Genomic DNA, 22,502 nt, shown 5'->3' on the forward strand with positions numbered 1-22,502 from the left:
TCTCAAATATAGCTTGGCGGTAGATATGCTGCTATAGGCCTATGCTGCAGGGGGTACCGACATGATCCGCTGGGCGGTGCCTCTTACCCTTCTTCTCCTCTCCTTTTCCCTGCCTCTCTTCTCCATTACCATTTTTATTTATTATAAATATCTCATAGCTATCATTTTTGTCCATTGTTCCTGTAGTTTCTTGTGCCGGCCCCCCTTTTTTCTCTTTTGTGCATGTTTGCAGGCCGGAGCCTCAGGAGCTGCGTTCTGGCCTGTGTTCCCGCCCCCCCCCCCCCATCTCCGGTCATCCCGTTGCTGCTTCCACCTGCCTACGTGGATGTCTGCTGTTGCTGCTTCCGCCTGCCTGCACACCCCCCCCCCCCCCCCCCTCTGGTCATCCCGCTGCTGCTTCCACCTGCCTGCTGTGCTGCTGACGTCCCTGACTCCCCCATTCTGGCCCTCGGCAGGAGGGTCCCCCCTTATGATCCTGGTCCTGGTCCAGGTTTCTTCCCTCCTAAAGGGGAGTTTTTCCTTGCCACTGTTTGGCTTAAGGTTTTTCTCCCACTAGGGGAGTTTTTACCTGCCATTGTTTATGTAATAATTGCTCTGGGGTTTATGTTTATGTTTATGTTTATGTTTATGTTCATGTTCATGTTCTGGATCTCTGGAAAGCGTCTAGAGATAACATCTGTTGTATTAGACGCTATACAAATAAAATTGAATTGAATTGAAATTGAATGTCTGGAGGTTCTGGCGTACAGAGCTCTGTAGCGCCGTCCAGAGGGGAGGAGTTGGAACAGGCTGTGTCCTGGGTGTGAGGGGTCTGCAGAGATTCGACCTGCCCGTTTCCTGGTCCTGGACCGGTACTGGTCCTGGACCGGTACAGGTCGTCCATAGATGGGAGGTTAGTCCCAACTATCCTCTCTGCAGACCTGATTGTCCGTTGCAGTCTGTTCTGTCCAGTTTGGTGGCTGATCCAAACCAGAAAGTGATGGAAGAGCAGAGAACAGACTGTATTATGGAAGAGTAAAAGGCCACAGCCATCTTTAAATACCACAGCCATCTTTAAATACCACAGAGCCATCTTTAAATACCACACAGCCATCTTTAAATACCACAGCCATCTTTAAATACCACAGCCATCTTTAAATACCACAGAGCCATCTTTAAATACCACAGAGCCATCTTTAAATACCACAGAGCCATCTTTAAATACCACCACCATTTTTAAATACCACAGCCATCTTTAAATACCACAGAGCCATCTTTAAATACCACAGCCATCTTTAAATACCACACAGCCATCTTTAAATACCACAGCCATCTTTAAATACCACCACCATTTTTAAATACCACAGCCATCTTTAAATACCACAGAGCCATCTTTAAATACCACAGCCATCTTTAAATACCACACAGCCATCTTTAAATACCACAGCCATCTTTAAATACCACAGAGCCATCTTTAAATACCACAGAGCCATCTTTAAATACCACAGAGCCATCTTTAAATACCACAGCCATCTTTAAATACCACAGAGCCATCTTTAAATACCACAGAGCCATCTTTAAATACCACAGCCATCTTTAAATACCACAGCCATCTTTGGCAGCCACGTTGTTTTAAACCATAGATCGTTTGTATCACGTGTTTATTGTGTTTGATTTATTTTCCATTTCATGCAGTTAAGTTTCATTTTTATTGTTGTTGTTTTTCCTGTTAGTTGATGGTTTTATGTTTTAACGTAGTGCGCCATCAGGATTTATTCAATCGTGTCACTTTTCCATCTGCTTGACACCTGGATGTGAATAAATGCTGATTGATTTTAATGAGATGTTTTTTGTGTTTTATACAAATTCTGGTCCCATGGCTGTTTGACAGAGCTAGAGCCGAACTGTAACGCCTTCAACCGTTATTCTGTAAGTGATAATAGTAAGATTTGCTGCTCTGCAGAATAATATCTATTTCTGAGACTGATTTCTGCTGTTAAAAGTTATCATTTTTCCTGGAAAACCAGGTGGTGCCCCACAAGGATCAAATCATTTTGATAATTCAATTTGATAAATAGTCTACTTTCTTAATTATTAATAATTGTTGAATAAAATGATTAATAACTCTTGATAGCTGGAACAGCGCCCCCTGCTGTTGCACAACACTGTCCTACACCGAGTTGTTAATTAATAGGGTATCAATACGATAACAGATATCAGTTCATTGGAACTGATACTGATTTCCCAGCAAGTCCAGATTTTTACTGGTTTTGTTCCTGGAAGTTAAATCTTATCATGTGCACTTTGCTCATTAGTCATTAATGACTCGGGTATAAATGTTGATCGTGTGTTTGAGCTGAAGTTCCTGCTGTAGTTTCTGCTTCCATTCCCTCGGAGGAAAAGGTAACGACTCGTCTGCATTTGTACCCGTTACATTTAGTTCAGTAGATTTCTATAGTTGCTTTAGTTTCTGAGCTGTTTATCTGTTTCTAGTTATCAGAGTTTATATATGTTATTACAGTTACGACTGTCGTTCTGTGTTGTTGGAGATTGTTCTGCAGCGTAAGGTTTTAATGCTAAAACGTGTGATGAGGTTCAACTTCGTCAGAATCAGTTCCATTCTTGACATTTGTATCGATTATCCAGATTTGATTGATCACATTAGCTTTAATGTAAAATCACTGGGACAATTTAGAATCGGTTTATAAACAGATGATGTTCTACTGCACGAGGGAATAATTCTATTCAGTCGTATCTTTGCTGCAGATTCAAAACTACGTTTAGTAAAAAGTATCTTTTACTGCAACGTAGTTCCTGTTAGGAATGGGCGATATTTTACCGTTAACGATAAACCGTCAATCATTATTAGCGATCACGCACCTGTTTCTTTCACTCTGGGGAAGAGGGGGAGCGTATCATCCTCCAAAATTTGGAGATTTAATACATCATTGCTCAAAGACCCCGACTTTATTAATTTTTTTAAGAAAGAATGGGATATATTTTTACAAAATAACGACCAGCCGGAAATATCAGCGAGCGTTCTATGGGAAGCAGGAAAAGCAGTAATGCGAGGTAAAATAATTTCCTTTTCTTCAAATAAGAAAAAAAAAAGACAACTTAAAAACAAAAGAATTAGAATGTGAAATAAAGACGCTAGAGGAGGCCTTCCAGACCTCTGCAGACGAACGTATCCTTAACAGAATAAGGAAAACTAAAATAGAATTAAATAAAATAATTGACGCAAAAACACAGTTTCTAGTACAAAGGCTTCGCCTGGAAAACTTTGCACATGCTAACAGATCGGGAAAATACTTAGCCAATCAATTAAAAATAAACAAAGAAAAAACAACCATAACATCTATTAAGGACCAGTCAGGGGAAGTTACACATGATCCTTGTTTAATAAATTCAGTCTTTAGAGACTTTTACTATAAATTATACTCGTCACAAATTGAACCATCTGATCAATCCATTAATGAGTTTCTTGGAGAAATTAACCTGCCAAAGTTACATCAGGAACAGGTTATGAATTTAGACTCACCGCTCTCAATAGGAGAACTTCATGAAGCTCTTCAACATATGCCCAATAATAAAGCTCCGGGCCCAGATGGTTTCCCAGCTGAATTTTACAAGGAATTCTGGAGCATATTAGCACCAACATTTTATAAAATGATTCTAAATGCTAGGGAGAATAAAAGCTTACCCTTAAATATGAACTCTGCTAATATTAGTCTTTTATTAAAACCGGACAAGGATCCCTTGCTCCCATCGAGCTACCGCCCAATTTCATTGATAAATGTAGACCTTAAAATAATCAGCAAGGCCCTTACTGAACGTCTGAAAAGAGTCACCCCTTCTATTATACATCCGGATCAAACAGGCTTCATTAAAGGTAGACATTCGTCTACTAATATTCGCAGATTATTAAATATTATAGACTATTCGAGTATCAATAAACAGGAGACTACTATTATATCCTTAGACGCGGAAAAGGCATTTGATAAGGTAAATTGAAAGTTTCTATTGGCAACTTTGCATAAATTTGGATTTGGCGAATCTTTCATTGACTGGGTAAAAATATTATACAGCTCTCCCAAGGCACGTGTAAGGACAAATGATCAAATCTCTACAAGTTTTACCTTGCAAAGAGGCACTAGACAGGGTTGCCCTCTCTCTCCCTCATTATTTGCAATATTTATTGAACCTTTAGCAGCAGCTATTAGACAAAATCAAAATATTAAAGGTATACAATGTAAAATATTAGAGCACAAAATAAGTCTTTATGCGGATGACGTACTCCTCTTCCTCCAGAACTCACGATCTTCACTATCACAGACAATTGCACTTATAGAGGGATTTTCATCTCTGTCTGATTATTCTATTAATTGGTCTAAATCCACTGTTTTGTGTGTTAACTGCAATTTTAGGAATATAACAAATACTCAATTACAATCAGGGAACATTAGATATTTAGGCATAAACATCTCCCCTAGGCTGTCAGAGTTAATAAAATTAAATCATGTTCAGCTTATAAAGAAAATAGAAGATGATCTTTCCAGATGGAGCTCTCTCCCCATTTCACTCATGGGTAGAATAGCCACCATTAAAATGATGGTTTTACCAAAAGTAAATTATTTTTTCTCAATGATACCATTCAAACCCCCTCTTTCCTGGTTTAAATCGTTGGACTCATATGTATCAAATTTTCTGTGGAAAAATAAAACTCCACGCATTAGTTTAAAGACATTGCAAAAATCCAAAGAATATGGAGGTTTAGAATTACCTAATTTTCAGTATTACTTCATAGCCAGTAAGTTACAGTATATTGTAAAATGGTCAAAAGATCATCCTTTAGATAGTCAATGGCTGGACTCAGAGCAAGTGTTTTGTAATGAACTAGAAATCTCAGAGTTACCATTCATTAGTCAAAGTATCAAACGGCACCAATGTTTCAAAAGCATTAATATTAGCACAACTTTATCAGCTTGTTGGGAATTTCTTAAAATAGCTAAAATTTCACTTTTTCCATGTGACCGTACACCCATATGGAACAACCCAGACATCGTGAAAAATGATAAAAAGATGGTTAACTTCGTTCAATGGAGAGATCAAGGAATACGGTACTTACAGCACGTAATTGTAGGAGGACAGTTTGTACCTTTCAATACACTTATTGTTCAATACGGAGTTAGCAGGAATACATTTTTAGAGTATCAACAACTTAAGGCCATAATAAATAAAACATACAAAATTAGCCAATTAGATTTACAACTTCCCGCTAAGATAATAGATTTATTGAATCTAAGCACTTTAAAGTTGTTATCAAAACTCTACAGGTTAGTGTCTAAACTGGACGATTCAGTCTCTCTCCCGATCTCCAAGTGGGAGGCGGATCTCTCTCTGAATACCGACCAGTTTTCTTGGTCACAAATATGCTTAAATACGTTTACTATGACTAAAAACCCAAACCTACAACTTATACAGTACAAAGTTCTTCATAGAATACATTATACTGGACAAAGGATGTTCCAGATGGGCTTTGTCACCTCTAATATCTGTTCACAGTGCACAGAGAACACCCCAGATAATTATATGCATGCTTTATGGTTCTGTACACCGGTACAGAGGTTCTGGAAGGAGATTTGTGAGGATTTATCCACATGGATCAACCACAGAATCCCAGTGTGCCCCACGATATGTATATTAGGTCACCTGGGAGACACTCAAATAGATCCTAATTGGACACACCGGGTTCTCACTGCCTTATGTATCGCAAAGAAAACCATTCTAGTAAATTGGAAACAAAAATCCAGTTTATGTATCAACCATTTTAGGAATCTTTTATCAGATCATATTAGTAGTGAGATAATGTCTGCCTCCACTGAACAACATTCGGCTGAATTGCACTCTCTGTGGTCCCCGTTTATTGGCTTCGTTACCTAGTGGGAGCGGGGGTGTGGTGATCTCGTAGCCCTTGGGGTTGGGGGTCGGCTTGGGGGGTCTGGGGCGCGGGCCTCTGGTGGCCCCTGGGGGGCAGTGGGGGGGGCCGCGGGGCCCTGTCCCTAGCCGGTGGGGGCCCTGGGGGCCTGTGGGGGGGGTTGCCTCATGGCGGTGGGGGGGGTGGCTGGGGAGGGCTCGGGCGGGGGGCTGTGGCTTGGGCGTCTCCGGGCCTCCCGGGGGGGGCTGGGCCGTGGACATGGGGGTCCCACCCGGAGGGCCCGGCCCTGCCTGGGTGGGGGGTGGCTGTCTGCGCTGGGGGGGCATTGCTGCCTTGGTCCTCCGTCGCTGGGCGGGGGCCAAGTGCCCGTGCGGATGTGGGGACTCCGTGACCCTTGGGGTGTCCGCCGGGGTGGCCTCGGGGGGGGGGTGGGGCCGGGTCCGGGGAGCGGGCCTCCCCTGACCGGGGGGTGCACGGGCGGGCGCGACGGCGGGGTGGCACCATTCCCAGGTATCTATGTCTTATGTTGTCAGTATGAATGGGAGGATGTTGGACCGTTTCCCCCTCCGTCTGGGAGCTCCGGCGGCGCCGGGGGCGCCCGTGGAGGTACGGTGGGGCCCTGGCCCGGCTCGGAGGGCCGGCCCCCGTCTACTGGACGGCCGGTGGGGGGACGCGGGTGTCTTATCAGGGCCGGCTTTGCTGGTCCTGCTTCCTGGCTTCGGCCTCCGCTCCCCCTCCTTCCCCCCCTACACGATTCATACGCACATAGGAGAAGGGGTGGGGGGTCCGGGTCGTGGGGGGCACCGTCCCGCGTGGCCCGGCACTCCCCGCCTCACGGTTTTAACAGCAAAATAGACACTGCACATTCAACACTTAATAAATACATTTGACAAGGACACGTAGTTCGGGAGGGGGGGGGGGGGTCGGTGTCAATCGATACTTGGCCCTCCCCCTCCCTGTTTTTATGGCATTAATCACACGCACTCAACACCAGGGGCGGGAGGGGGTCCCACATCACCCGTGTTCCCTCACCAGCCTGGGACAGGTGGGTCGGGTTACCCGGGCCTGGCGGGGCTCGCCGTGCAGCCTGGGGTGCCTTCTGGCGGTGCTGGACCCCCCCGGGGAGGGGGAAACGGTGCGTGACTGTGTGTCTGTGTCGGTGAGAATGCGGTGTGGAAGGGTCCTGCCATGGAGGATTTGAGCCTCCATTGGCAGGACATCAAAAACTTAATAATTTATCAATATTATATTATACAAAGATGGTTATTATTATTATTATTATTATTATTATTATTATTATTATTATTATTATTATTATTATTATGTATAGTATATTATATTATTATTAGTATAGGTATCGGATAGGTGAATGGATGAATGAATGGGATGCCTGGGTCTGGGGCCCTCCGTTGTCGGGCCTGCACGGGTGTCGCCTTGTTGGGGGGTTCCCTCTCTCCGGGCCCGTCTCCGGTCCCCCCCGCTGCCTCTGCGGCGGGGCGCCCCTCTGGTCTTGGAGGGCCACTTTCGTGGGGGACGGGTGCGCCTGCCCGCATCGGCGGCCAGGGCGGCTCTGTCTCTCCGGGCAGGCTGGCCCCCTGCCGGGTGGGGGTCGTTGGCCTGAAGGGTGAGGGCCTCCTGGCCGCGTGTCCAGCCTGGACCGGGTGGCCGGGGATTGCCTGGGTCGCGGTCCGCCGCCGCGTTCACCTGCATGCTGGTTCTCTAGTTTTTGGGTTTAGGTAGCGGTAGCGATAGCTTAGACTGCGATCAGATCTCAAGATTTAGGTCGATTGCTGTTATTGTTTTGGTTGGCTCCGTGCCGGTTTCGTGCTTTGTTTGTGGTTTTTTGTTGCAGATTTCCAGTGCTTGACGTGTGTCTCCGTGTGTTCCTGCTTCCTGGATTGGCAGTGGATGTCGTCACCCCCCCCCCCCCAAAAAAAAAAACAAAAAAAAAAAAAAAAAAAAAAAAAAACATAAAAAAAAAAAACGATAACCGTCAAAAATATATGGAATAATAATAATAATCTCCTGTTTTACCATGTTTGTTTGCAGCGGTGAAGGAAACATGGCAAAATTCCAAATAGGTAAAGTTCTGTTTTATTCTCAATTAAAGTTTAAATACATGTTTCTATGTTCATATTACCAGAATATTAAATACATGTTTCTATGTTGGTATTACCAGAATATTAAATACATGTTTCTATGTTCATATTACCATATTATTAAATATATGTTTCTATGTTGGTATTACCAGAATATTAAATACATGTTTCCATGTTCATATTACCATATTATTAAATATATGTTTCTATGTTCATATTACCAGAATATTAAATACATGTTTCTATGTTCAGATTACCAGATTATTAAATACATGTTTCTATGTTCAGATTACCAGAATACTAAATACATGTTTCTATGTTGGTATTACCAGATTATTAAATACATGTTTCTAAATTCGTATTACCAGAATAACCACGTGTATTTGTATCCTGATGGTTTTTGTTGGTTTTTGTTTCTTGTTTCAGTCGTGCTCGTCCTGCTCTCCCTGCACGTCGGTGAGTTTCTGCTTTTATCTGGTTTTATTCCTCATTTATATCGACCAATCAGAGGCCACGATTAGTTAGAGCCACTACCCATGATCCTTCACTCCATCCACTACCCATGATCCTTCACTCCATCCACTACCCATGATCCTTCACTCTAACTACCCATGATCCCTCACTCCCTGCAACTACCCATGATCCTTCACTCCCTGCTCTCTCTGACACATAGAAATACCATTAGAAAACAGAAAGGTGAAATCCTGCGATCTGATTGGTTGTTAACTGTGTTATAATGATCTGATTGGTTGTTAACTGTGGTATAATGATCTGATTGGTTGTTAACTGTGGTATAATGATCTGATTGGTTGTTAACTGTGGTATAATGATCTGATTGGTTGTTAACTGTGGTATAATGATCTGATTGGTTGTTAACTGTGGTATAATGATCTGATTGGTTGTTAACTGTGGTATAATGATCTGATTGGTTGTTAACTGTGGTATAATGATCTGATTGGTTGTTAACTGTGGTATAATGATCTGATTGGTTGTTAACTGTGGTATAATGATCTGATTGGTTGTTAACTGTGGTATAATGATCTGATTGGTTGTTAACTGTGGTATAATAATCTGATTGGTTGTTACAGTTTTTCACAATTGTTTAAACACATTTCCTGATAGACTACCTCACTTTCTCAAAACTCTAAACAAAAATTAAAAAACTCACACACAAAATGCAAAATCCTACACTTCTCTTGCAAAAGCACACTCTACCCTCAAAACAGTGTTAACTCTTCACTAAATGTTATTTCCTGCTCAAATGGCAAACACATACATCATTTGAGTTGACATTTCTAAGCACCCACTGAACACTGATGTGCAGAATGGAAGACACTATAGTATGAATGGAAAACACTATATGAATGAATGAATGAATGCCTCAGTAGAATCATGCATTTGTATGTTCAGTTTTTCACCTTCAGCTGTTGGATGTAATATATCACCATATAGTATTCTTATGTATAGGCTACTCAAATAGAAAACACACAATTCTTTACTGTAACAACAAATAATATTTTACAGTATTTGGACTCAAAATGTGCAGTCCACTGGACATCACAGCAAGCTGTGGATGAAAACTTGACAGAAAATAGAAACAGAACAAAAGTATTAGGCTGCATCCTGCCTTTCATCCCTGGCTGGCCACAGGACCTCATCCACGTCGATGTTCTCCCTGGCCAAGCAGCGGGGGAACAATCTCCTACAACGCCGCATGAAGCCTTGACAGGCCTCAGCAGTGACATCGCCACATGCGTCCTCCGTGGCCTGCAGCAGTGGGATCCGTGTCTGAGGATTTCTCTCGTATACCTTCCATCTCCAGGCAGAGAAAAACTCCTCAATTGGGTTGAGGAAGGGAGAGTATGGAGGGAGATATAGGACATCAACTTCTGGATGGACCGTGAACCAGTCACGGACCAGAGCAGCCCGGTGGAAACTGACATTGTCCCAGATAACAACGAACCTGACCACTTCTGTGTCCTCCATCTGGTCTGGCTGGACAATGATGTTGTAGAGCTGGTCCAGGAATGCTAGAAGAAGTGCAGGGTTGTAGGGGCCAAGGGTGGCATGGTGATGGAGGACGCCGTGGTGATTGATGGCAGCACACATTGTTATGTTCCCTCCACGCTGGCCAGGGACCTCTGTGATGGCACGCTGGCCGATGATATTCCTCCCTCGGCGCCTTCTTTTTACAAGGTTGAACCGCTTCATCAATGAATATGAATTCAATGGCAAATTGCTGATTGCATATTGCACAACAGCCTTTGGAGTTTAGAAATGTGATTGACTGTGTGTTCTGTGTGAACAGCAAGAGAGGGAATTCAGGAAGAGTGTGCAGGGTATTGGGAATTGTGTGTAGTGTTGTGAGAAATGTGTGGTATGGAATGGGAATTTGAGTCTAGAGCAGTAAATGTGCTTGGAGTTCAGCAGGATTGGTTCAGCCACCTGAAAAATGAGTTTCAGGTTGTGCACATTGTGTCTGATGTTCCAATAAATGTGTTTAAACAATTGTGAAAAACTGTAACTGTGGTATAATGATCCGATTGGTTGTTAACTGTGGTATAATGATCTGATTGGTTGTTAACTGTGGTATAATGATCTGATTGGTTGTTAACTGTGGTATAATGATCTGATTGGTTGTTAACTGTGGTATAATGATCTGATTGGTTGTTAACTGTGGTATAATGATCTGATTGGTTGTTAACTGTGGTATAATGATCTGATTGGTTGTTAATTGTGGTATAATGATCTGATTGGTTCTTAACTGTGGTATAATAAGCTTACACCACGGCTTCTATAACTGAATGTCTCCAGTTCAGAACTGATCAATTTCCTCCTCTGGTTTTCAGCGTCGTCCAGCAAGCTGGTGTGTCACATAACCAACTGGGCCCAGTTCCGACCCGACGCCGGGAAATTCACCCCCGAAAACATCGACCCGTTTCTCTGCACGCACATTATCTACAACCTGGCGACGATCACGAGCTCCTACCAGGTCGCCAGGACGGAATGGAACGATGAGGCGATGTACGCTCAGCTGAACAACCTGAAGAACAGGTGAGGAGCTGTAAGCTTACCTGAAGAACAGGTGAGGAGCTGTACGCTCAGCTGAACAACCTGAAGAACAGGTGAGGAGCTGTACGCTCAGCTGAAGGAAAGGTGAGGAGCTGTACGCTCAGCTGAAGAACAGGTGAGGAGCTGTACGCTCACCTGGAGAACAGGTGAGGAGCTGTACGCTCAGCTGAACAGGTGAGGAGCTGTACGCTTACCTGAACAACCTGAAGAACAGGTGAGGAGCTGTACGCTCAGCTGAACAACCTGAAGAACAGGTGAGGAGCTGTACGCTCAGCTGAACAACCTGAAGAACAGGTGAGGAGCTGTAGGCTCAGCTGAACAACCTGAAGAACAGGTGAGGAGCTGTACGCTCAGCTAAAGAACAGGTGAGGAGCTGTACGCTCAGCTGAGAAACCTGAAGAACAGGTGAGGGGATAAAACAGGTATTAGTCAGAACCTCAGGTGTTAAAAACGACAGGTTCTTATAGGATGGTAGTGATTGTTCCAGGTATTAGTCAGACCCTCAGGTAGTGATTGTTCCAGGTATTAGTCAGACCCTCAGGTGTTAAAAACTACCAGGTTCTTATGGGACGGTAGTGATTGTTCCAGGTATTAGTCAGACCCTCAGGTAGTGATTGTTCCAGGTATTAGTCAGACCCTCAGGTAATGATTGTTCCAGGTATTAGTCAGACCCTCAGGTGTTAAAAACTACCAGGTTCTTATGGGACGGTAGTGATTGTTCCAGGTATTAGTCAGACTCTCAGGTAGTGATTGTTCCAGGTATTAGTCAGACCCTCAGGTAGTGATTGTTCCAGGTATTAGTCAGACCCTCAGGTAGTGATTGTTCCAGGTATTAGTCAGACCCTTAGGTAGTGATTGTTCCAGGTATTAGTCAGACCCTGTTTCTGTGTTTCTGCCATCAGCAACCCTGCGCTGAAGACGCTACTCTCCGTTGGAGCAGATATCAGGAACGTGAGCCCGTAAGTTCAAATTTTACACTGTTTCCTGTTTTTCAAATACTGTTTTTGTGACTGGATTACCACATGTTTGTGTTTTAATCCCACCAGATTTATCGCCATGGTTGCCAAACCCGAGACTCGCGCCGTCTTCATCAAGTCAACTATCGGTTACCTGCGGACGCATCATTTCGACGGGCTGAACGTGGACTGGCAGTTTCCGGGTCACAAGGGCAGCCCGCCCGAGGACAAGACGAGGTTCACGCTGCTGCTCGCCGTAAGAATTAATTATTCTGAATTCAACTATTCTAACCCTAACCCTAACCTTAACCGATACCCCAAATTCTAACCCTAACCTTGACCCATAACCCTAACCCTAACCTGGTTCACGCTGCTGCTCGCCGTAAGAATTCATTACTCTGAATTCAACTATTCTCCTCCGGGTTTCCATGGAAACAGTCATTCTAAACTGAGGTTTCCATGGTAACCACGTTTGATGGTCTTTCTCCAATTCCTCTTAAGGTCTGGGGGTTGGGTTAGGGTAATTTTTTTATTATTATTATTTTTGTTAGTTTTTTTTGCCTTGTTCTGTTTTTCTTTTTTTCTTTTCTTTTATTCTTTTTTCCTTTTCCTATTTGTTAATTTCTTTAATTTATTTTTTATTTTTAAATAAAAAATAAAAAAATAAAATCGGGCGAAGGAACAAGCAGCGCAGAAAGACCGTAATTAATTTAAAGCGGAATGAGTGTATACATTTTTTTTTTGTTTTTATTTATTTATTTATCTTTTTAAATGAGTGTATACATGATCGCGGAATTAATCTATTTGTATTTAAAATCAGAATAAACCAGCCACTCACTTCGGAATTAAGTTTAATTCAGAATGGCCATTTTCATTGGGAATTAGGTGTTTACGTGGTAATTTTTACTCATTTTAAATTGGATTTCATTATAATTCTGAATTAAAGAGGAATTAAACTTCCCGTGTAAACGCACACTGTTTTTGTACCGACTGCTAGGAGCAACTAAAAGAAAAACAATGTGTTCACAGTCTTCAATTCAATTCAATTCAATTCAATCTTTATTAATCCCCGAAGGGAAATTGATTGTCTTGTACTGTGTATCAATAATAATAAAAAATAATAAAAAATATCTGCTCCGTTTCTCTGAATTAACGAGATAATTATCTCGTGAGTCATGTGACTAATGTCAACTTTAGAGCGGAAAAACCAGCTAGCTAGCTGTTTAAGAAAAAAAATTTGTTGCTAAATTGACTTGTCTATTTCCTATTTAACTAATTCGACCTGAAGGATAAATTAGTGACGATAACGAAGCCTAAAGCTGGAGATTGTAACGTTCCAGCTCGGCCTAACGTTACTCCTTCCACGTCTGACGAGGACAAAGTTTCATCAACCGTAAACACATGTAGCTAATAACCCAGTCAGGAATTATAGAAGCAGAATAAAACACATTCAACAGTTATTATTATAATAATCATCATGTGCCTTTGTCTTTATCATCAACGAGCAATGATATGCGTGCAGGGAGAATAGATTGGTCCAAGTCGACTGAGGAGGATCTTAAAGCATACTATGTTCAGTCTGACATCTTGCTGAGTAATATGGAGCTACCAAAAGATGCAGTTATATGCAGTGATATTAACTGTAAGAATCCGCAACATGGTATAGAGTTGTGCTCCTTGTATGATCGTACTGTAGAGTCCCTCCTTGTGTCAAGTAGACCTCTGTATAAGACACACAAGACACACACAGCCAAGCCAGGCTGGAATGAATCTGTTGAAGAGGCTCATGCTGAAGCTAGGAGGGCCTTCAAAGCCTGGGTGGAGTCAGGTAGACATAAACATGGTCCCTTATTTGATTACAAGAAACGGGCAAATGCAAATTTTAAATATGCGTTACATTAAAAGAAATGAGAATGAAATCAAGTCTGACTCACTTGCAAAGAAAATGCAAAATGATAATTTAAATTATTTCTGGAAAGAAATTAAGAAGATTAATAATTGTAAAACCTCTCTGCCGACGAATATTGATGGTGTAAGCGGTCCAGAGGAAATGACTCAGTTGTGGCAGAAACATTATTATGAACTGTTCAACTGTGTTAAGAGTAACAGCTCCACAGTGGGCAGTATTGATAACTCTGAAGATGTGGCAGTCTCTCCACAAGAAGTCTTTGATGCAGTTAAGATGCTAAAAGATAATAAGGCATGTGGTAAGGACAAGATTTCTGCAGAGCATTTAAAATTTGGAAGTAGAAGACTCTGTCCTCTGCTTGCCATCTGTTTTACTGGGTTTTTAGTTCATGGTATTTTACCTGATTCCATTTTATCTGTTGTATTGGTGCCTATTATTAAAGACAAAGCTGGCAAAATAAATAGTAGCGAAAATTATCGACCTATAGCCTTAGCCAGTATTTTATCCAAAATCCTGGAGAGGATCTTACTGAACAGGCTGGAACGGTTTCTCCTCACATCTGATAACCAGTTTGGTTTCAAACCCAGACATGGGACCGACATGTGTATTTTTGCTCTAAAGGAGATTTTAGATCTGTATAATAGGCATAATTCCACAATGTTTCTGTGTTTTATTGATGCCTCCAAAGCTTTTGATCGTGTAAATCATAAAAAAATTGTTTTATAAACTGCACAGCAGAGGTGTTCCCAAGTATCTTATAAGGATTCTGGTTTTTTGGTATGCTCATCAGGCAATGCATGTAAAGTGGGGTAACTTTATGTCTGCTCCGTTTGGAGTATGCAATGGAGTTAGACAAGGTAGCATTTTATCTCCATTTTTATTTAATATTTATATGGATGAAGTGTCAAAGCTGCTCAGTGGTTGTGGTACAGGCTGCGTGGTTGGTAACACCATCATCAACCACCTGATGTACGCTGATGATTTAGTTATTTTTTCACCATATAGTGCTGTTCTTCAACTACTGCTACTGCTACTACTGAGGGTCTGCTCACAATATGGCCTTCACTTTGACATTCTCTATAATGCAAAGAAAAGCAACATAATGATCGTCAGGACCAAAGAGGACAGCAAACTGTCATTTCCTGACTTATTTTTGTCTGGCACTGTCCTCAAAGTGTGCAATGAGGTTAAATACTTGGGACACTACATTAAGGACGACCTGTCCGATGATAGGGACATTTATAGACAGTGTCGTGCATTGTATGCGCAAGCGAACACACTTATACGCAAATTTGGTGTGTGCTCTGTACCTGTGAAGGCTGCACTTTTTAGAGCCTATTGTACCCCCATGTATACTGCTCACTTGTGGCGTCGCTATAAAAAGAGCAGCATGCAGAAACTTCATGTAGCCTACAATGATGGGATGAGGCTGTTGCTCAAGGTGCCACGCTGGAGCAGTGCAAGTCAGCTGTTTGTCAGTGTCGGTGTGCCGTACTGCACTGCTGTACTGCGTAACCTTATGCACAGATGTATGTGCAGGTTGTCGGACTCTGGGAACAATATCATTTTCAAACTGACTAACCCTGCACAGAGCTCACTCAGGTTCTTCTCCAGAATCTGGAATCATTGGCGTATCAGCCTTTATGTAAATGTCATGTGATATGTGATTACTGTGGATTTTATCCTTATTTTTTGTACCCTTTGTCTGTTGTCTGTTGTGCTATGGACCTTGTGTCCTTAATAAAGCTTATTAATAATAACCCAGTCAGGAATACGGTGATAACGTAGGTCTGGGGATGCTAACTGTGCTAACTCCTGGGGGTTCAAGGAGGAACATTTGTGGAATAAAAGTTCAAATGAAATATTTACAGGAAGCAGCGTCCTGAGGTTTGATTCTCGTGTTTACAGGAACTGGCGTCGGCGTTTGAGAAAGAGGCGAGAGAGGAAAGGAAGACGCGGCTAATGCTGTCGGTCAACGGCGCCGGAGTACCGGCAACCGTGAACACGGCCTACGAGGTCGACAAGATCTCAGCGTAAGTTCTGATTAGACACGGCCTAGGAGGTGGACAAGATCTCAGCGTAAGTTCTGATTAGACACGGCCTACGAGGTGGACAAGATCTCAGTTCTGATTAGACACGGCCTACGAGGTCAGATCTCAGTTGTGATTAGACACGGCCTACGAGGTCGACAAGATCTCAGCGTAAGTTCTGATTAGACACGGCCTACGAGGTGGACAAGATCTCAGTTCTGATTAGACACGGCCTACGAGGTCGACAAGATCTCAGCGTAAGTTCTGATTAGACACGGCCTACGAGGTCAGAGATCTCAGTTCTGATTAGACACGGCCTACGAGGTCAGATCTCAGTTCTGATTAGACACGGCCTACGAGGTGGACAAGATCTCAGTTCTGATTAGACACGGCCTACGAGGTCAGATCTCAGTTCTGATTAGACACGGCCTACGAGGTCAGAGATCTCAGTTCTGATTAGACACGGCCTACGAGGTCAGATCTCAGTTCTGATTAGACACGGCCTACGAGGTCAGAGATCTCAGTTCTGATTAGACACGGCCTACGACGTCAGAGATCTCAGTTCTGATTAGACACGGCCTACGAGGTCAGATCTCAGTTCTGATTAGACACGGCCTACGAGGTCGACAAGATCTCAGCGTAAGTTCTGATTAGACACGGCCTACGAGGTCAGATCTCAGTTCTGATTAGACACGGCCTACGAGGTCAGATCTCAGTTCTGATTAGACACGGCCTACGAGGTCAGATCTCAGTTCTGATTAGACACGGCCTACGAGGTCAGAGATCTCAGTTCTGATTAGACACGGCCTACGACGTCAGAGATCTCAGTTCTGATTAGACACGGCCTACGAGGTCAGATCTCAGTTCTGATTAGACACGGCCTACGAGGTCGACAAGATCTCAGCGTAAGTTCTGATTAGACACGGCCTACGAGGTCAGATCTCAGTTCTGATTAGACACGGCCTACGAGGTCAGATCTCAGTTCTGATTAGACAAGGCCTACGAGGTCGGAAAGATCTCAGCGTAAGTTCTGATTAGACACGGCCTATGAGGTCAGATCTCAGTTCTGATTAGACACGGCCTACGAGGTCAGAGAGATCTCAGTTCTGATTAGACACGGCCTACGAGGTCAGAGATCTCAGTTCTGATTAGACACGGCCTACGACGTCAGCGTAAGTTCTGTTTATTGCCTTAACTTGTCTCTTCTTGATTCCGTTGCGTCTCACTGTAATGAATTGTGTTATTTGTGGATGCATTCATCCTTGAAAGTGTTGAATCCCAGATCTACTGGTGAACCGGTGGGTGTTTGACCCTCGTCAATAACTGTTGATCTGAACACAAGAACGGACACAGTTTTGCAGATTTCCTCTAAGCAAAATAAGTTTTGAAAAACTGGTTTTGAAAAAAACTACTGCAACAAGGACATGCTGGTACTTTGAAAAGACACAGACCACTTACTGACCAGAAAAGACCAGGTATCATTTATTAGTCAAAGCATTAAACATCATTAATGTTTCAAAAGTATTAATATTAGCACAACCTTGACAGCCTGGTGGGAATTTCTTAAAGTAGCTAAAATTTAACTTTTTCCATGTGACCGTACACCCATATGGAACAACCCAGACATCCTGAAAAACGATAAAAAGATGGTAAACTTTGCTCAATGGAGAGACCAAGGAATACGGTATTTACAGCACGTAATTGTAGGAGGACAGTTTGTACCTTTCAATACACTTATTGTTCAATATGGAGTTAGCAGTAATACATTTTTAGAGTACCAACTGTACTACAGTTATTAAGGCCATAATAAATAAAACATATAAAAATAGCCAATTAGACTTATAACTTCCCGCTAGGATAATAGATTTATTGAATCTAAGCACTTTAAAGTTGTTATCAAAACTCTACAGGTTAGTGTCTTAACTGGACAATTCAGCCTCTCTCTCGATCTCCAAGTGGGAGGCGGATCTCTCTCTTAATACCGACCAATTTTCTTGGTCACAAACGTGTGTCTCCGTGTGTTCCTGCTTCCTGGATTGGCAGTGGATGTCGTCCACCCCCCCCCCAAAAAAAAAAAAAAAATCACTGGGTTTGTATGTGTATATTCATGTATGTGTATGCGTATGTATGCGTATATATGTATATATATTAAATATAGTAATAATGCACATATACAGTTGAGGACAATTTTATTAGCCCCCTTACAAAATAGTGCTTGTTTTCTAAGTGTTTTCCAAGTCTGTCTAATTGTTTAAATGTTTTCAGAGAGATAAATATAGGGATCATCTGAAAAACATAAAGAAATCTAGGGAGAACTGTCATTTTAACTATATTAATGCGACCTGCCAGTGAAATCGGTAATATTGACCATTTCGCAAAATCCTGTTTCGTTCGGTCAAGTAATGACTTAAAGTTGTGTTTCTCCAAATTCTCCATCTTGTGGGTAACTGCAATTCCTAGATAGGTAAATACGCTGCGTTCTATCTTGAACGGAAATTCAGAATAGTCTTTGTCTGAGTCGTCAATTGGAAAAAGAAGGCTCTTTGAGTAGTTCAATTTATAGCCTGAGAGATGTCTAAAGTTTTCTAGGATCAACAATAACTTTGGTATTGATACTATCGGATTGGATATATATAAGAGCAGGTCGTCTGCATATAGTGCCACCTTGTGGATTTTACCACCACGGGAGATACCAGTGACACCCTCTTCCGCTCTAAGAGCTTTAGCAAGGGGCTCGACCGCCAGATCGAACAAATATGGGGAGAGGCCGCAGCCCTGCCTGCAAGATCTGTGAAGGGGAAAATAGTCAGAGATATTGTTATTGGTTCGTACAGCCGCAGTGGGTGCATCATATATTATTTAAATCCGTGTCAGGAATAATGATCCAAAGCCAAATTTACCTAAAACCGCAAACAGGTACTGCCACTCAACACGGTCAAAAGCTTTTTCGGCATCTAAGGAGATCACCACCTTTGCGCTCTCCTCAGATGCCGTACGTGAGGTTTATGTTTTTTTTTTTTTTTTTAAGATTTTTTTTTGGGCTCTAGTGGCCCTTTATTGGAGATGCAGACTGGAAAGGGGTAGAGAGAGAGAAGGGGGAAGACACGGAGCAAAGGTGCGCAGGCTGGATTCGAACCCGCGACCGATGCAGGAGGAGGACTGTAGCCTCAGTATATGAGCCGCTGCCGAACCCACTGCGCCACCGAGCGGCTCAATGTTTATGTTTATTAAGGATCCCCATTAGCCGACGCACAAACGCCAGGCTAGTCTTCCTGGGGTCCTATTTAAAAAGTACAATATAAACAACAATACACAATAACATACAATTCCAGTTACAAAACATACACAGATCCAATTGCAATTAAAAAGAGAAGAAAAGAAGAAAAAGAAAAGAATAAATCACAGTTCCCAAAATGATAACATAACACTATTAACTCTCCAATCTAAAAAATGACTTAACATGTTTTTTGAATGATTTCTTGTTTGGAATGCTCCTTATATTTAAAGGAAGAGTGTTCCATGATGAAATTGCTCTATATACAACAGTGTTTTTCATTGAATTAGTTCTTGTCTTGATAAGATAAGATAAGATAAGATAAGATAAGATAAGATAAGATAAGATAATCCTTTTTGCAACAGATAATTATTGGTAATGTAAGTTGATGCTGAGTTGAAGCTCTGGTACTGTAATGATGGACATCTGCACTATAACTAATCTGATTTGAGAAGGCAGTGGGATGCCTGCTAAGAATAATGTGTCGAATGAATAATAATAAACTGGTAGAAATGATTCACCTTCAGCCAACTGAGACACGAATGCATTCGGTCAACACTAGATCTATAAGAACAGTTAAGAGTAAGTCTAGCTGCCCTATTTTGAGCTGTTTGTAACTTTGTAAGCTCAGACTTCGGTGCAGATGCCCAGATAACTGAACAATAATCAAGATGACATAACACCAATGTTTGTACTACCTGTCTGCGAATTTCAGGAGTTAGATAGTTAGCACATTTCCTAACAGCAGCAATGCTTCTACCCATCTTGGTGAGAATCTGATTAATGTGTTCAGACCACGAAAGTGTGTTACTAATGGTGTTGCCCAAAAGCCTTACTTTATCATCTTGTTTGATTGATTGTCCTAAAAACTGTAAGTCAAGTGTAGGTTTTTTAGCTAGACTGTGTCGTGGGCCAAAGACAATACTTTTAGTTTTTAAAATATTCAAAACCAGTCTGTTACTTGTAACCCAATCAGACACTGCATTCAAGTCCTTTGAGAGGACAGAGTTAAGTTCTCCTACTGTAGGTGATGAGAAATATAACGTAGTGTCATCAGCATATAATACCAAACTGGATTTTTTTGTTACAAGAGGAAGATCATTTGTAAAAATAGAAAATAAAAAAAAGAAAATAAAAGTGGTCCCAAACAACTGCCTTGCGGCACCCCACAGCTTAATCTTTTGCTGTTAGATAGTGTACCATTTAAATATACACATTGAGCTCTATTGCCTAAATAGCTCTCAAACCATGAGACAGCCATAGAACCAAAACCATAACATCTCAGTTTTTCAATCAACAATTCATGATCTATAAGATCAAAAGCAGAAGTAAAATCCAACAAAATTGCACCTGATAGCAAGCTCTTGTCAATTCCCATTAGCCAATCATCAGTCATTCTGACTAGTGCTGTACATGTTGAATGTCCAACTCTATAGCCATGTTGGGAATTATCCATCAAACTATTTGTTGTAAAATAATCTTGAATCTGTTTGAATACAATCTTTTCAAGCAGTTTACTGAGTATTGATAAGATTGTAATTGGTCTGCTGTTCTGACCATCCAGAGGGAGTTTTTGGTCTTTTATTATGGCAGTATTTTACCTTCTTTCCATAGCTTTGGACAAATCCCGCTCATCAGACAGGCATTGAATAGGTGACATACAGTTGTTGATATGTAAAGGGCAGCTGTTCTTAATAATTTACCATCCAGACAGTCTGTACCAGCACAGTTTTCCACAGAAATGGTCCTACAGGTGTACAGGATGTTGAACAATCTACGCATATTGTAAAATGATTGTCTGCCCGGGATGAAGCCCGTTTGATCCGGGTCAATGACTGTTGGAATCACACCGTCTATGCGGGTGGCTAGTATTTTTGTGAGAATTTTATCATCGCAGTTCAGAAGGCTTATTGGGTGGTACGAGCCGCATAGTAAAGGGTCCTTGTCCTTTTTGAGTAGTACTGAGATTATAGCTTGGGTCATTGTTTGCGGCAATTTCCGTTGCTCAAAGATGTCCTGGTACAACTGGCTAAGTAATGGTGCTAGCTTATTAGCAAATTCTTTGTATATCTCAATCAGAAACCCATCAGGCCCCACCGCCTTACCACTCTGCATTGATCTAATTGCCTGCATCACTTCAGCCGCTGTAATTTTCCTATCCATTTGCAAACTGTCCTCTGGGGTGATCGTCGGTATAGTCAGCCCCTCTAAAAATGTAATGATATCATACGGGTCGTTCGGTGGCTCCGATCTGTAGAGAGTCATATAGAATTGTTTAAATTCGTCATTTATTGCATTAGGGTTGGTGGTTTTCTCTCCCAGTTCTGTTTGGATCTCAGGAATCGTGTTTACAGCAGCGGACTGTCTAATTTGGTGGGCTAAAAGTTTACCAGCCTTGTCCCCGTGTTCATAGAATTTTTGTTTTGATTTAAAAAATAGTTGTTGTAGAGCTCGGGCGTTGGAGAGTTGGCATATTTACGATCAACCTCTGCTATACTGCGAGACAAATCACTCAAGCGCTGTTTGCGTTTCTTTCTCTCATAACCTGTGTAGGAGATTATCTGGCCTCTGAGATAGGCCTTAAGGGCCTCCCACACAGTGGTTAGAGGCATATCTGGAGTGAGATTGAATTCCAGAAAACTATCAATTTGTTGGGAAATTAACTCCTTAAAAGAGTCCCTGGATAACAACAGAGGATCAAACCGCCATGTACGGCGTGGTCTGGTACACTCTGGGAAGCATATATCCAGCTGTACTGGGCCATGGTCGGAAATAACAATGCTATTGTACTGGCTATCCTTGATCATAGGGAGAGTTCCACTAATTACAAGGAAAAAGTCAATCCTAGAAAAAGAGTGGTGGACTGGGGAGAAGAAAGAATATTGTCTAGTAGTTGGATTGTATCTCCTCCAGGGGTCAGAAAGTGCATACGTATCTATAAATGCCTGGATGACTGCACCCGATTTTGAAATTCTATTATTAGGCCTGGGATTCGATCTATCAAGTTTTGGGTGCAAAACACAGTCAAAGTCGCCCCCCAGTATCAATTGGTTGCTGCCGGGATCTGGTAATAGTGCGATAAAATTAGTAAAAAAAAGGGGGTCGTCCCAATTGGGTCCATATACATTAGCCAATGTTACCTGGGTACCGTACAGTTTGCCAGTTACAATAACATATCTACCCCTGGGATCACAAACAATCTGCGATGGGATGAATGGGATGCCCTTTCTGATCAAAATAGCTGT

General features: G+C 42.1%; 1 protein-coding gene across 4 annotated transcripts in view; it reads left to right on the forward strand.

Annotated features, from left to right (window-relative positions):
* Nucleotides 1-2,312: 2,312 nt before the first annotated feature.
* LOC133448208 (acidic mammalian chitinase-like) overlaps nt 2,313-22,502 on the forward strand; it is a 32,596-nt gene continuing 12,406 nt past the window's right edge. Inside the window, exons 1-8 of one of the 4 annotated variants that reach the window (XM_061726534.1) lie at nt 2,331-2,382; nt 7,967-7,998; nt 8,443-8,472; nt 10,866-11,070; nt 11,991-12,047; nt 12,135-12,300; nt 15,862-15,969; nt 16,016-16,032. In XM_061726534.1, the coding sequence (XP_061582518.1) occupies nt 7,980-7,998; nt 8,443-8,472; nt 10,866-11,070; nt 11,991-12,047; nt 12,135-12,300; nt 15,862-15,969; nt 16,016-16,032 (602 nt within the window). In that variant the 5' untranslated portion in view covers nt 2,331-2,382; nt 7,967-7,979. Of the gene's footprint in view, nt 2,383-7,966; nt 7,999-8,442; nt 8,473-10,865; nt 11,071-11,403; nt 11,423-11,990; nt 12,048-12,134; nt 12,301-15,861; nt 15,987-16,015; nt 16,033-22,502 lie in introns of those variants that run through there. The other 3 variants (XR_009782952.1, XM_061726533.1, XM_061726535.1) reach the window with 3 other exon arrangements.

The sequence above is a fragment of the Cololabis saira genome, chromosome 8 (genome assembly GCF_033807715.1).
Source record: "Cololabis saira isolate AMF1-May2022 chromosome 8, fColSai1.1, whole genome shotgun sequence".
NCBI lineage: Eukaryota > Metazoa > Chordata > Actinopteri > Beloniformes > Belonidae > Cololabis > Cololabis saira.